This window comes from Pseudonaja textilis, chromosome 10 (assembly GCF_049901715.1).
Source record: "Pseudonaja textilis isolate UNSWEBS1 chromosome 10, rPseTex1.2, whole genome shotgun sequence".
Taxonomy (NCBI): Eukaryota; Metazoa; Chordata; class Lepidosauria; order Squamata; family Elapidae; genus Pseudonaja; species Pseudonaja textilis.
In genome coordinates, this window is record NC_141999.1 from 11,492,509 (window position 1) to 11,506,090 (window position 13,582).

Genomic DNA, 13,582 nt, shown 5'->3' on the forward strand with positions numbered 1-13,582 from the left:
GTTAGCTAAAGGCCAATCTTCCAGTTTGGCAAAAATAAACCTTAAAGTTTATTTTTTACTTATTCCTCATTTCTACTTGTCCATTTAAAAGCTGCAACTGTGCTATATAAAAAATAGAGAATTTAATTGTTGATTGTATTCCTTGCCCAAGAAGAGTTTATATCAGTCACCACCACTAAAGTCTTAAAAACTATACAGTTCCAGGTTTATGAAAGTTAAGTCTTCCTTTTATTGGCTTTTTAAAGTTTCTAAATGTATCATTTAGAAATAAATAATTAGGTATTGGGTCCTCTCTAGTTGAGACATGTGAATTTGAATGTGATTATACATTAAAAGCATAGTATAAATTAGCTCTTGTACCTTACATTACTTCCTTTTTTATTAAAAAAACCCCATACCTTCAACTTCTATTGATCAGATTATCAGGAATAACCAAACGTGATTCAAAGGGGCTAAAGGCTATGTAGTATCAAGCTGGTCATCGTGTACAGCTTGCTTGCTTGCTTGACTCTGTTACTTCCCACAGTACTTTGAAGTAGTTTCTAAGCACATTTAAAGTTCTATGTGTTTACAGAACACCACTTCCTACAGCCTAATTTTAGCTTGTGTTTACACACGCATATATACAGTATTTGTGCATAAATCTATAAATAGTGTAATGGAAGTTGATTGTCTTTTGTTCATGTTACTTGAATTCTCAATAAGGCAAACAAACCAGAGGACCTGTATTTAAGAGTGCCCGGGTATACAAATAGCTTTGTTGTGAAGTAATAGGGGTAATAGCAGTGAGATATTACTAAAATTATACTAGCCATAATAAAAAATACTAGAATGTACTCTCAGTCGTATTGATGAAAATACTTATTAAAACCAGTATTGGTGAGATACTACTGGATTGTACTACGTGTTGGCAGAATAACATCTGTGGACATTATACACACAGACAACTGATTAGCTTTTTTTCTTAATGCCTCTTTAATGTTTTGTGCCACATGCAAGAAATTTTGGGTTACAGTTTTTGCTATTTAGGATGGAAACAGTGGGTGTATCTTCATAGCTATACCAAAACATGACTTCCATCCAGTGACAGAATGTAGGCACCACATGCAGAATATCCTAGTTTTAGTCGGGTGTTGCTTTTATTTAATAGGAATAGACATAAGTGGTGCAAAAAGATCTCTGCTTTTTTTACACTTGGAAAGATGATATCAGTCAAGAGCAAATAGATGTGATTTACATGGCTGGATAGTTTGACCTGTTGTAAGTCACTGTCTGTGTTTTGCAGCTGCATTAAGCAAAGATTTGTGGACATTAACTCTGAATGTTTATACATACATGGATGAATGATTCCTCAAGGCATGCTCTTGATTACAAACTTTAAAAAAAATGTGTTACAGGTAGTTCTTATGACCATAATTGAGCCCAACATTTCTGTCCCTAAGTGAGACAGTTGCTAAGTGAGTTTTGCCCCATTCCACAACCTTTCCTGCCACAGTTGTTGAGTGAATCACTGCACTTGTTAAGTAAGGAACACAGTTATTTGAATTTGACTTCCCCATTGATTTTGCTTGTCAGGAAGTTGCAAAAGGTGATCATGTGATCCCAGGACACTGCAATCATCAAAAATATGAGCCTCTGAATTTTGATCACAGGACCATGGGGATGCAACAATGGTTGTAAGTGTAAAAACAGTCACAAGACAATTTTTCAGTGCGGTTGTAACTTCAAAGGGTCAAACTTAAATAATACTGGAAATTGTTTGTGACCTGCCAGAGTTTTACTGAAGTGCATGGGATTAACATGAACCAGTTTAATCCTCTCCATACAAGGGGCCAGAATTGTAATAACCAGGATACATATTCTATTGTTCTGACAGCTCTGCTGATTGAAAGATTAGCATATTAAGGATTATTTACTTGTTCAACCTGATATCCAGTTTACAGCAGTCCCTCCTTCAGTATTATTCACAAACGGGACTCCAGTGATGAGACTATGATGTGAGATCAGGCCATCAGATTTTGAGAATCAAAGTGTAAGGCCTATATAAATCCTGGCACAGGTTTCACAAGATGCAGAGATAATCCCAAACTTGGATGCTCTAAAAAGAAATGATGGGACAAATTTATGGAAAAAGCTATTTTAGGACATGTGATGATGGTTAACAACATAAATTCATTTCTGATACTGTGCAATGATTTCTCAGACAGTAATATTTCACACACAAATAATCATTTAGAAAAAGCAATACTGCCATCTAAAAAATTAGCTTTCAATTTTTTTCAAATCCATTCAACCTGCTGCTAAAAGTCTGATCGGGTGTTCAAACCAGCAGTGCTGACTTTTGAGCCAAGTCAAACTTAATGAAGTACTGAATAAAACTCAAAGTTTTCAATTTCAATTTTATTTCAGAAATAAAGGAGGTTTTTTATGGCCACTATTGACAAAATCAGATTCTCAGAAGTCATAGCAAAATATATTTAGCCTCCACCTTTCCCTTTCCTAAAATTCTTCACCATTGTACACAAATGTTACTGTCTACTTCTGTCCATTTTCCCATCGTTATCTGCAACTTCTTTAAAAAATATTGAACATCCATTTACAGTATATTTAACACAGTTCTCCAAATTTTTCACGAGTCGACATGCTCCAAGACATATTATGAATCTATCTATCTATCTATCATCTATCTATCTATCCATCCATCCATCCATCCATCCAGTTGTCTGTGTGTCTGTCTGCCCGTCCACCCATCCACCCACTCCCCGCCACCCGAACTTTAGAACAGAACTGAAGCAGCTTCTGGGATGAGAAGCGAAACGTCTTCAAGCAAAAAGCAAACTCCAGCCGCCTTTTGGGAGGGGGGGGAAGTACCCGCCCCCCCCGTCCCCGACACCCAGCTCAAAGGCCGCGCCGTCCCCGCCCCGCCCTTGTCCGGAAGCGAGATGCCCGTCTCCAGGAAGTGATGTCATTTAGGGCACCTCCTCCTCCCCCCCCCCCCTCCTACCGGTGATGGAGGAAGAGGAGGCCGCGGGGGGGAAGATGAAGCAGTTCCACGGTGCTGTGGCGGTGGGGGTCGGCGGGTCCCTTGGGGCGGCGCTGGATCCGGAACGCAGCCGCTTCCCTTACTGCGTCGTGTGGACGCCCATCCCCGTTCTCACGTGAGTCTGGGGCAGCGCAGGGCTGAAGAGGGGATCCCACGGCGAGCAGGGGTTGGGGACGATGGGTCGGGGAGTCGACAGTTCCGGCTGCTTTTTGCAGGAGACCCCGGCGCGGTCTTCCTCTCTCTCTCGCGCGCGCGCGCGCCCCCATCCAACCGGTTCGTAAACAAGGTGGGGGAAATCTCGACCGCTCCTCTCATGGTTGCTGTTGTTTTGCGTGTTTAATTGGTTGTGTGGTTGTGCAAGCCCAGGCTCTTCCGAGCTCAAGCCCACCTCCCGTGTTGGTGCTTCGGTTGCAGCATGAACGTGTGATGGGACTCATGGGGTGGGGGATGAGTCTGCCTACCGAGATGAGGTGGACCGGTTGCTTTGGTGGTGTGGAGACCATAACTTGGTCCTCAACACCAATAAGAACAAGGAGATTATAATGGACTATATAGAAGGAACAGATCAGACATCCAGCCCTTGCTTATCAATGGGGAGACCGAATGGAGCAAGGGGCCAGTTTTAAGTTTCTGGGTGTTACTCTAAAAGAGGACCTGACCTGGGGGTGCCCACATTGCAGCCCTGCTCAAAAGGGCCCAGCAGAGATTATACTACCTGAAAAAAAAAAACTGAATGCAAAACTGTTGGTAATCTTCTACCGCTGCACCATAGAGAGTATCTTAACTTACTGCACCTCTGTTTGGTTTGCCAATTGCACAATGGCAGATAGGAAAGCACTCCAGAGGATGAACGTCATTGTCCAGAAGATCATGGGTTGCCCTTTCCCCTCTTTGGAAGAGCTTTAGAGCTCCTGTTGCCTCAAGAAAGTTCAAAACATTCTCAAAGATCCATCTCATCCTGCGCACCCTTTTTTTTTTTTGAACTATTACCATCTGGCAGACGGTATAGGACAATAATAAAAACAAGGACAAATAGGCTGAAAAACAGCTTCTATCCCAGGGCAGTAGCTCTTTTGAATTATACTATATAGTGCAGTGTTGGTGCGGTGTCAGGGGTATTCGGTTCACTGTGTGGAATGTGAAGGATGTGTGTTTGTGTTTATTTCCATGGTCATGATGTGCACTGAAGATGGTGTTTGATTTCGTTGTACGAGGTGCAATGACAATAAACTAAACTAAACTAAACATTTCTGCAGTGTGGTTTGCTCTCCAAGCTTGTTTTCAGTTTAGTTTCTGAACGTGACCAGTCTAGGTAACATCACCAGTAGGATTTTCTTGTCCTGTTCCTCTTTAGCTTATACAGAGCACAGTCCTCGATATGACAGTTCATTTAGTGACCAGAGTTAACAGTGGCACAGAAAAAAAGTGACTTATAACTGCTTTTCACGCTTATGACTATTGCGGCATCCCCATGGTCAAAATTCAATAACACTTGGCAGCTGACTCGTCTTTATGACCATGGCAGTGTCCTGGGGTCATGTGATCACCTACTAATAAGAAACGTCAATGGAGAAGCCAGGTTCACAAGTGTGTGACTATCTTAAGAACTGCAGTGATTCACTGAAGTTGTGGTTTGCTGGCAGCAGGTGCGGACAGCTAAGGTCTCGGAGAGTGAGGACTCAGATGAGGAGCCTGCGTGTGATGCAGGGATGGGGCCAGGACCATCAGGGAGTGGAATGCTGCCTTTGGAGACTGTGGAGGCTGCAGCAGGGATGAAGAGGACCCCGAGGAGCCTGTGCCCAGTGCGCATGCACGCAGGGCTGCTCGAAGGAAAGAGCAGCTGCAGCTGCATGGGCGACTCGGGAGTAAGGCTGTAAGGTGATGGCCCCTCCCTTAAGGGATAAAAGCCAACCCTCAGAGGTGGCACTCTTTGCAGGAAGCAAAGAAGTTCTTGCACTTCAAGCCTTGTGGACGTTCAGACTATCCTGGTTTGTGTTTGGAGACTTTTGGTTTTGAATATTTCCTTGCAATTTTTATCTAGTTGTTCTTGTCAGTCTTGCACAACCTTGGCAAGGCTTGTTCTTATCCAGGACAATTAGTTTTAATAGCGTTTTTACTGTGAATGAATAGAATTCACAGAGAATCATTAAAAAGGTTTTGCTTTTATCTCTGGTTTTTGCTTGGAACAGGGCTTGGGTCAGATCACTTAACAACTATGGCAAGAAAGTTTGTAAAATGAGGCAAAATTCACTTAAATGTTTCAATTAACAACAGAAATGTTGGGTTCAATTGCGGTCGTAAGTGGAGGACTACCTGTAAATGTCTTAGGTGCCATGAGCATTTCTATCGGCTCAGGTACTTAGACTTTAGCATGGTGGTGGTGAGCTCCAACTTGGACCTGAGAAGATGGATTTGTTTTCTTCCATCCAGTTCTTCTTTTACACACACATAAACACACACACACACACACACACACACACACACGCACACATGGCTAATTGACTAAGGACTTAAATTTAGATTTGGAAAACCGTAGAAAGTCTCTCAGAGCTACGTTTTTGATCAAAATTAACCTTTGCATAGCTGCTGCTGTTGCTACAAAAATGAGAAAATGCATCTAAGGTGGCAGGATTTGAAGCATACTTCTAATAGTATCCTATTCTTATGTGTGTTTTTATATATTTATACAGAAAATAAATAAATAAATTATATATATATATGTTTTCTGAGGTTCTCGCGGGTATTTGTATGTGGATCTTTGGTTGTTCGGGTTTTCTCCCGCGTAAGATTCGAAGTATCTAGGCAACGTTTCGATGAAGTTCTCTGAGAAGCACAGAGCCGCAGACAGAAGCCTGAAGATGATGAATGAGACTTCATCGAAACGTTGCCTAGATACTTGAATCTTACGCGGGAGAAAACCAAAGAACATATATAATATATATATATATATATATATATATATATATATATATATATATATATATATATATATATATATATATATATATATATATATATATATATATAAATGAGAGCAGGATTTGCAAGGGAGTTGAGGTATAGTTTTGCAGATAGAAGGATACATTCTTGGTTAAGAGGAAATATATTTAACTTCTTTTGATTTTTTTGTCTGTTTTTGGTTCTATCCAGTGTGACCATGGACAACTGGTTCTACAGATTCCTGAAAATAGCTTTTTTTTCAATGTGAGGATTGATGCTTTTCTTCTTTCTACAGATGGCTCTTCCCAATCATTGGCCACATGGGCATTTGCACTTCTGCAGGCGTCATCCGAGATTTTGCAGGGCCTTACTATGTCTCTGTAAGTAGAAGTTTGTTACTCTACAACAAGGTTTTCCAACATTGACAAGTTTTAAGAGTTGTGGACTTCAACTCCCAGAATTCCCTAGTTGGCACCCTGAAGTTCACAGATCTTCAAGCTGCCAAGGTTGAGATACCCTGTTCTAGATGATAAATTACAAAAGATTTAAATTCAGCCATTTTCAGCTTAGTACCTCTGGATGTATGGGAGTACAACTCTTCAACATTCTCACCTGATAGTTGTGGAGGACACCAGAGAGGGAGGAATCTTAAGTCCTCACCCAGGGAAGGTTAAAGAAGTTAATTGTGTCTTTTTTCTCAGCACCAAGACAAATTGGGATTTGGAATTTTTGTTTGAGTTTTGACACTGCATATTGTTTTAACTCTTGCAGTTGATAAACTAAACTTTATGATTCCACCAAGTATAGTATATTCAGTAAACTATGGTTAAACAGTAGCTTAGTGTGATATACATGGTCAATATAAAGTCAGTACAGCAGCTAATTTTGGAAGACATAAGCAGAATAATTTTATCACAAGTACAGTTGATTTTATAACTGAAATGTGCTTTTTTTCCTCTCTCTTCCCTATCTTTAGGAAGACAACATGGCTTTTGGAAAGCCTGTGAAGTAAGTGTTATTTCCCACTTCACATTTTAATTTGCAAATGTATTTTTGTGGCTGAAACAGAACAATAGATACCATATATCTGTAATAGGTTATAGGATAATAAATAATAGAATAATAATAAATAATAGGATAATAAAAACAAGGACAAATAGGCTGAAAAACAGCTTCTATCCCAGGGCAGTAACTATACTGAATTCTACTGTATAGTGCAATATTAATGTAATAATAGGTTTCAATTCAATTGTACAGAATGCAAAGGATGTGTGTTTGTGTTTTATTTTTATAGTTATAATGCACATTGAAGATCGCATTTCATTTCGTTGTACGAGGTGCAATGACAGTAAACTAAATGAAACTAAAATATTCCAGTTAGGAAGACAAAAATAACCAGATTACAGTTGGCTGTTGGAGTGTACACCAGTAAGGCAGCATAGCATTAAACCTCTTTGTATTCACAATCATCTGAGCTTCTGTGGTTACCTGTACTTCGTGATCTCAAGTGTCTCTTCTGTCTATCCAAATGTTGGCTCTTCTCTTGTATTAGCCCTGCCTGCCTGCTTGCATCCACTCTTTTGTGTGGACCAAAACAATGCAGATTTTAAAGTACCATAAATTGTCACAAAAGAAGAAGAAATGAACAGTAGCATTCTGTGCGCATAAACTCTGAAATAATCTTGAGTTTGCTTCTAGGGGATTTGGGTTCTAGGGAACCTATTAGATTAAAAACAATCTTTAAGGGGTTGCCTCTAACAACCAGGCTCTGTGATTTAAAATGGTAAAAGCAATTGAAGGATACTGTTTCAGACAACCAATATAAATATCATAGTGTTTGTTCTGCTATTATATACAGCTTTTTCATGTTTAGTTTACTCAGTGTATGTCTGACATCCTCCTAAACTGTAATTTAGTAGTTTAAATTTTTGTCAGTTGCTGTCTTAAGAAATGTGAGTCTGTATGTTGCAGTGCTTTGTTTTTCATTCTCAGTCTCTGGCTATTACTGAAGGGGAAAAAAGCAATGTATAATACAGCGAAGATAATGCAGCAAAACAAAAAATGCATATACCAGGTAGAGCATGTTAAGGAGCAAAAATGTCATTTTATGACCTTTCTTGCCATAGTTGTTAAGTGAATCACTGCAGTTAAATTAGTAACCCTATGGCTAAGTGAATCCAGCTTCCCCATTGAACTTTGCTTGTCAGAAGGTCACCAAAGGTGATCGCAAACGTCATCGGTACATGCCAGTAGCTAAGTGTCCAAACTTCGATCCCATGACCATGGGGAGGCTGCAACGGTTGTAACGGTGAAAGCCACTCGTAAGTCCCTTTTCTCAGTGCTGTTGTATCTTTGAATGGTCACTAAACAAATGGTTGTAAGCTGAGGACTACCTGTATTTGGAATTGTGTTATTTGAATACTTCTGACCTAGGCTTCCCAAGATCATGAAGCCAACTCCTCGTCCTGATAAAACCCCTTTTATTTAGGTTAAAGTGAATTCCTCTCCAGCAAAGTCCCAGCAAACAGTCTTTCATGAGATTTCACAACTACAGACCTTTATCAGGCTTGGAGAGTTGCCAGGCTGATATCTTCCAAACGCCACACTGTAGCAGCAATTACCCGGCAAGAAGTCAGGAACAGATCTTCACCCTAATGAATTGAACTAATCGTCTCCTGCAAACACCACTCCCCTTTCGCTCCTCTTTATTCCCTATGGGTGGGGCCATTCACAGTCCACCTGTGCCCTTACTCCCGAGTCGACCCTTGTTCCTTAACTGTTCCCTTCTCCTGGCAGCTCTGTGCATGCGCACACTGGGAAAACAGGCTCCAGCTGTTCTTCTGCCCCACTGATCTCCGACTCAGAAGGCAGCTGATAACGGTCAGACAGGCCTGGCCCCATTCCTGCCTCTGACACAGAACACTTGTCAGAGCCTTCCCCAGACTTCAAGACTGGCCCATGTTCCTCCCCAACCTCCTCACTGTCCAAGTCTGACACAACAATACTTTAGTAACTTTTTGAAAGGTGAGGGTGTTCCATTTGATGAAAGTGGGGAAATAATTTTGATTCGCCCTTTTCTCCTTCTGTCAGATACTGGAAGCTGGATCCCAACAAAGTCTATTCCTGTGGCCCCAATGCTTGGGATACCGCTGTAAATGATGCCTCTGAGGAATATAAGCACCGAATGGTGAGTAAAGTGCAGTTTTCAGTTTAAGTTTGTGGACCTCTTCTCTTTCCCAGCACTGTTTATGCCTAGAGAAGATATTTGAAGTAGAAATACCTTCAATTGTCCATTTTTCTCTCTCTCTCTCTCATAGCATAACCTCTGTTGTGACAATTGCCATTCTCATGTAGCTCTAGCCTTAAACCTCATGCGATACGACAACAGTACGTCCTGGAATATGATCAAACTTTGTTTTTGCTCCTTGCTGTATGGAAAGTATGTAAGGTGAGTAGGAAACCCCGTTGCTTTTGTGGTCTTTGAGTAAAAGAGAGAGAGAACATTTTAATCAAGGGTTGGGTTTTCCTTAAACATCTCATGTATGTAATATGCAGGTCATTTTTGCTTCCCTTGTGCCTAGATGCTTTCAATGACAGTAAAACTAAATGAAACTAAAATATTCCAGTTAGGAAGACAAAAATAACCAGATTACAGTTGGCTGTTGGAGTGTACACCAGTAAGGCAGCATAGCATTAAACCTCTTTGTATTCACAATCATCTGAGCTTCTGTGGTTACCTGTACTTCGTGATCTCAAGTGTCTCTTCTGTCTATCCAAATGTTGGCTCTTCTCTTGTATTAGCCCTGCCTGCCTGCTTGCATCCACTCTTTTGTGTGGACCAAAACAATGCAGATTTTAAAGTACCATAAATTGTCACAAAAGAAGAAGAAATGAACAGTAGCATTCTGTGCGCATAAACTCTGAAATAATCTTGAGTTTGCTTCTAGGGGATTTGGGTTCTAGGGAACCTATTAGATTAAAAACAATCTTTAAGGGGTTGCCTCTAACAACCAGGCTCTGTGATTTAAAATGGTAAAAGCAATTGAAGGATACTGTTTCAGACAACCAATATAAATATCATAGTGTTTGTTCTGCTATTATATACAGCTTTTTCATGTTTAGTTTACTCAGTGTATGTCTGACATCCTCCTAAACTGTAATTTAGTAGTTTAAATTTTTGTCAGTTGCTGTCTTAAGAAATGTGAGTCTGTATGTTGCAGTGCTTTGTTTTTCATTCTCAGTCTCTGGCTATTACTGAAGGGGAAAAAAGCAATGTATGATACAGCGAAGATAATGCAGCAAAACAAAAAATGCATATACCAGGTAGAGCATGTTAAGGAGCAAAAATGTCATTTTATGACCTTTCTTGCCATAGTTGTTAAGTGAATCACTGCAGTTAAATTAGTAACCCTATGGCTAAGTGAATCCAGCTTCCCCATTGAACTTTGCTTGTCAGAAGGTGACCGCAAACGTCATCGGTACATGCCAGTAGCTAAGTGTCCAAACTTCGATCCCATGACCATGGGGAGGCTGCAACGGTTGTAACGGTGAAAGCCACTCGTAAGTCCCTTTTCTCAGTGCTGTTGTATCTTTGAATGGTCACTAAACAAATGGTTGTAAGCTGAGGACTACCTGTATTTGGAATTGTGTTATTTGAATACTTCTGACCTAGGCTTCCCAAGATCATGAAGCCAACTCCTCGTCCTGATAAAACCCCTTTTATTTAGGTTAAAGTGAATTCCTCTCCAGCAAAGTCCCAGCAAACAGTCTTTCATGAGATTTCACAACTACAGACCTTTATCAGGCTTGGAGAGTTGCCAGGCTGATATCTTCCAAACGCCACACTGTAGCAGCAATTACTTGGCAAGAAGTCTGGAACAGATCTTCACCCTAATGAATTGAACTAATCGTCTCCTGCAAACACCACTCCCCTTTCGCTCCTCTTTATTCCCTATGGGTGGGGCCATTCACAGTCCACCTGTGCCCTTACTCCCGAGTCGACCCTTGTTCCTTAACTGTTCCCTTCTCCTGGCAGCTCTGTGCATGCGCACACTGGGAAAACAGGCTCCAGCTGTTCTTCTGCCCCACTGATCTCCGACTCAGAAGGCAGCTGATAACGGTCGGACAGGCCTGGCCCCATCCCTGCCTCTGACACAGAACACTTGTCAGAGCCTTCCCCAGACTCCAGGACTGGCCCATGTTCCTCCCCAACCTCCTCACTGTCCAAGTCTGACACAACAATACTTTAGTAACTTTTTGAAAGGTGAGTGTGTTCCATTTGATGAAAGTGGGGAAATAATTTTGATTCGCCCTTTTCTCCTTCTGTCAGATACTGGAAGCTGGATCCCAACAAAGTCTATTCCTGTGGCCCCAATGCTTGGGATACCGCTGTAAATGATGCCTCTGAGGAATATAAGCACCGAATGGTGAGTAAAGTGCAGTTTTCAGTTTAAGTTTGTGGACCTCTTCTCTTTCCCAGCACTGTTTATGCCTAGAGAAGATATTTGAAGTAGAAATACCTTCAATTGTCCATTTTTCTCTCTCTCTCATAGCATAACCTCTGTTGTGACAATTGCCATTCTCACGTAGCTCTAGCCTTAAACCTCATGCGATACGACAACAGTACTTCCTGGAATATGATCAAACTTTGTTTTTGCTCCTTGCTGTATGGAAAGTATGTAAGGTGAGTAGAAAACTCCGTTGCTTTTGTGGTCTTTGAGAAAAAGAGAGAGAGAACATTTTAATCAAGGGTTGGGTTTTCCTTAAACATCTCATGTATGTAATATGCAGATCATTTTTGCTTCCCTTGTGCCTAGATGCTTTAGTTTAGATCCATTGATGCTTGTGGTGTAGAATTCTTTTCCCCATTGCAAATTATTTGTACAACCCCAAGGTTGCAAGTCCTTGTATTGAATGCCTATTCTTGTACTGCTATACGTATAGGATTAGCAGACACAGTCCAGTAGGAACTTCTGCATGTTTTTTTTTTAAAAAGCCTCTAATGCTTCTCTATTTGCATAATTTATTCTTATAGTAATGTGGAAAGACAGAAGGCTACACAAAACCAAGTGCAATTGACATTTTTTGTCTTCTGACATTGCTTACACCAGGGTGTTCTTCAACCTTGGCCATTTTAAGACTTGTGGACTTCAAGAACTCTGGGAGTTGAAGTCCACAAGTCTTTAAGCGGCCAAGGTTGGAGACCCCTGGTTTACACTGTTATGTCAGTAACCTTAAGGGCTAGTAACTTCACTGTTTTTTAAGAGCTGAAATTCTCAGGTTGCTGAAAGCTATTTCAGTGTCTGGCCTAAGTGTTTGTAGATGCATTGTGCTAGCTCATTATGATGTAGAAAATGGTGCCAATAGAAGGAAGAAATAAGTCTCTTTTCACAAAATAGCATTTCTCAACCCATTGACTTGTTGACCCAGATAGTTATCATTCCAGAAATTATAACTATTATTTAATATTAATATTTAATTTAATACTGTTCGTGTATTAAATAGTATTACATAGCTTTACATTGTGCTACTAAACAGTCTGTGAAAGAGTACAGTCCTGTCAAAAATGCAGTGATGACAACTGTCAGGCTTGTAAAGTAGTAATCATTGTCTTAATAAAATTCTCAACTCCTCTAGCTAGAATATAATTTTTTAAAAAAAGCATTCTGGGAGCTTATATCAAATATCAGAGTGAAAAAGACATTGCATACTTATTTCTTTGAAAGGTCCATTTCCACTTTGTTGAAATATTCATAATTTTATCAGTGAAATTGACAGATGGCAGAATATCATTTGATTATAAAATAACAGGGAGTCAAAAAAACCCTTGGAAATCTACTGTACGTCACCCAGATTGTGCATCTGTGCGGTTACAGCTCTTAACATGCCACGTACTTTATACTATCTATATGCCAGTTAAAGTAGACGAATGAAGGATTAATTGTTATTACTTATGGACCATGAGTGTGAATGGTTCTTTGCCAGCATTTCTTCCAAAGAGTTAGCAAATGAAACTTGGCAGAGATAGAAAAGTTGGTAGAAACAGGGCTCCACCAGGATTATTCAGTTAGATAGTGCTTAGGTTTGGTTGCCGAAAGAGATATAGACCTAATGCAGGGGTGTCCAACCGTGACAACTTTAAGACTTGTGGACTTCAGCTCCCAGAATTCTTCTGCCAGTTATGGGAATTGAGATCTGCAAGCTCTCAAAGTTGCCAAGGTTGGACACCCTGACTTAATATGTCCCTTTCCTTTCCTTTGCTCTGTTCTGCTTATTCTCAGCCAGCTGCCTTCTCTTTCTATCCCTGGTCCTCTGTGGCTGCACTTCAGTGAGTTATGGGCTGAAATCTCTTTTTTCTCTCTCTTCTACAGCATAGGAGGCTTTGTGAAGACTTGGCTTCCCTTCTTCCTCTTTTTGGGGATTATCCTGATCGTCATCTTGACTCTTCACTTGCGGTGATGGACGGCATTGGTGTGTCCGCCCGCCCACCCACCCACTCTCCCTCCCCTTGTCCCCTTTGAAGTCAAGCGGTGGAATCCCTGGTTTTTCAACCCAGGAAGGCACGGAGAGCTGCATGGTGTGGAAGCCCTAAAGGAAAAA

General features: G+C 40.7%; 1 protein-coding gene across 1 annotated transcript; it reads left to right on the forward strand.

Annotated features, from left to right (window-relative positions):
• Positions 1-2,933: 2,933 nt before the first annotated feature.
• On the forward strand, positions 2,934-13,582 carry TMEM222 (transmembrane protein 222). The gene is made up of 6 exons (XM_026702524.2): positions 2,934-3,158; positions 6,279-6,363; positions 6,960-6,991; positions 9,074-9,170; positions 9,301-9,431; positions 13,354-13,582. Exons 1-6 carry the CDS (start codon positions 3,010-3,012, stop codon positions 13,439-13,441), a joined length of 582 nt encoding a protein of 193 aa, XP_026558309.1. The 5' UTR covers positions 2,934-3,009; the 3' UTR covers positions 13,442-13,582.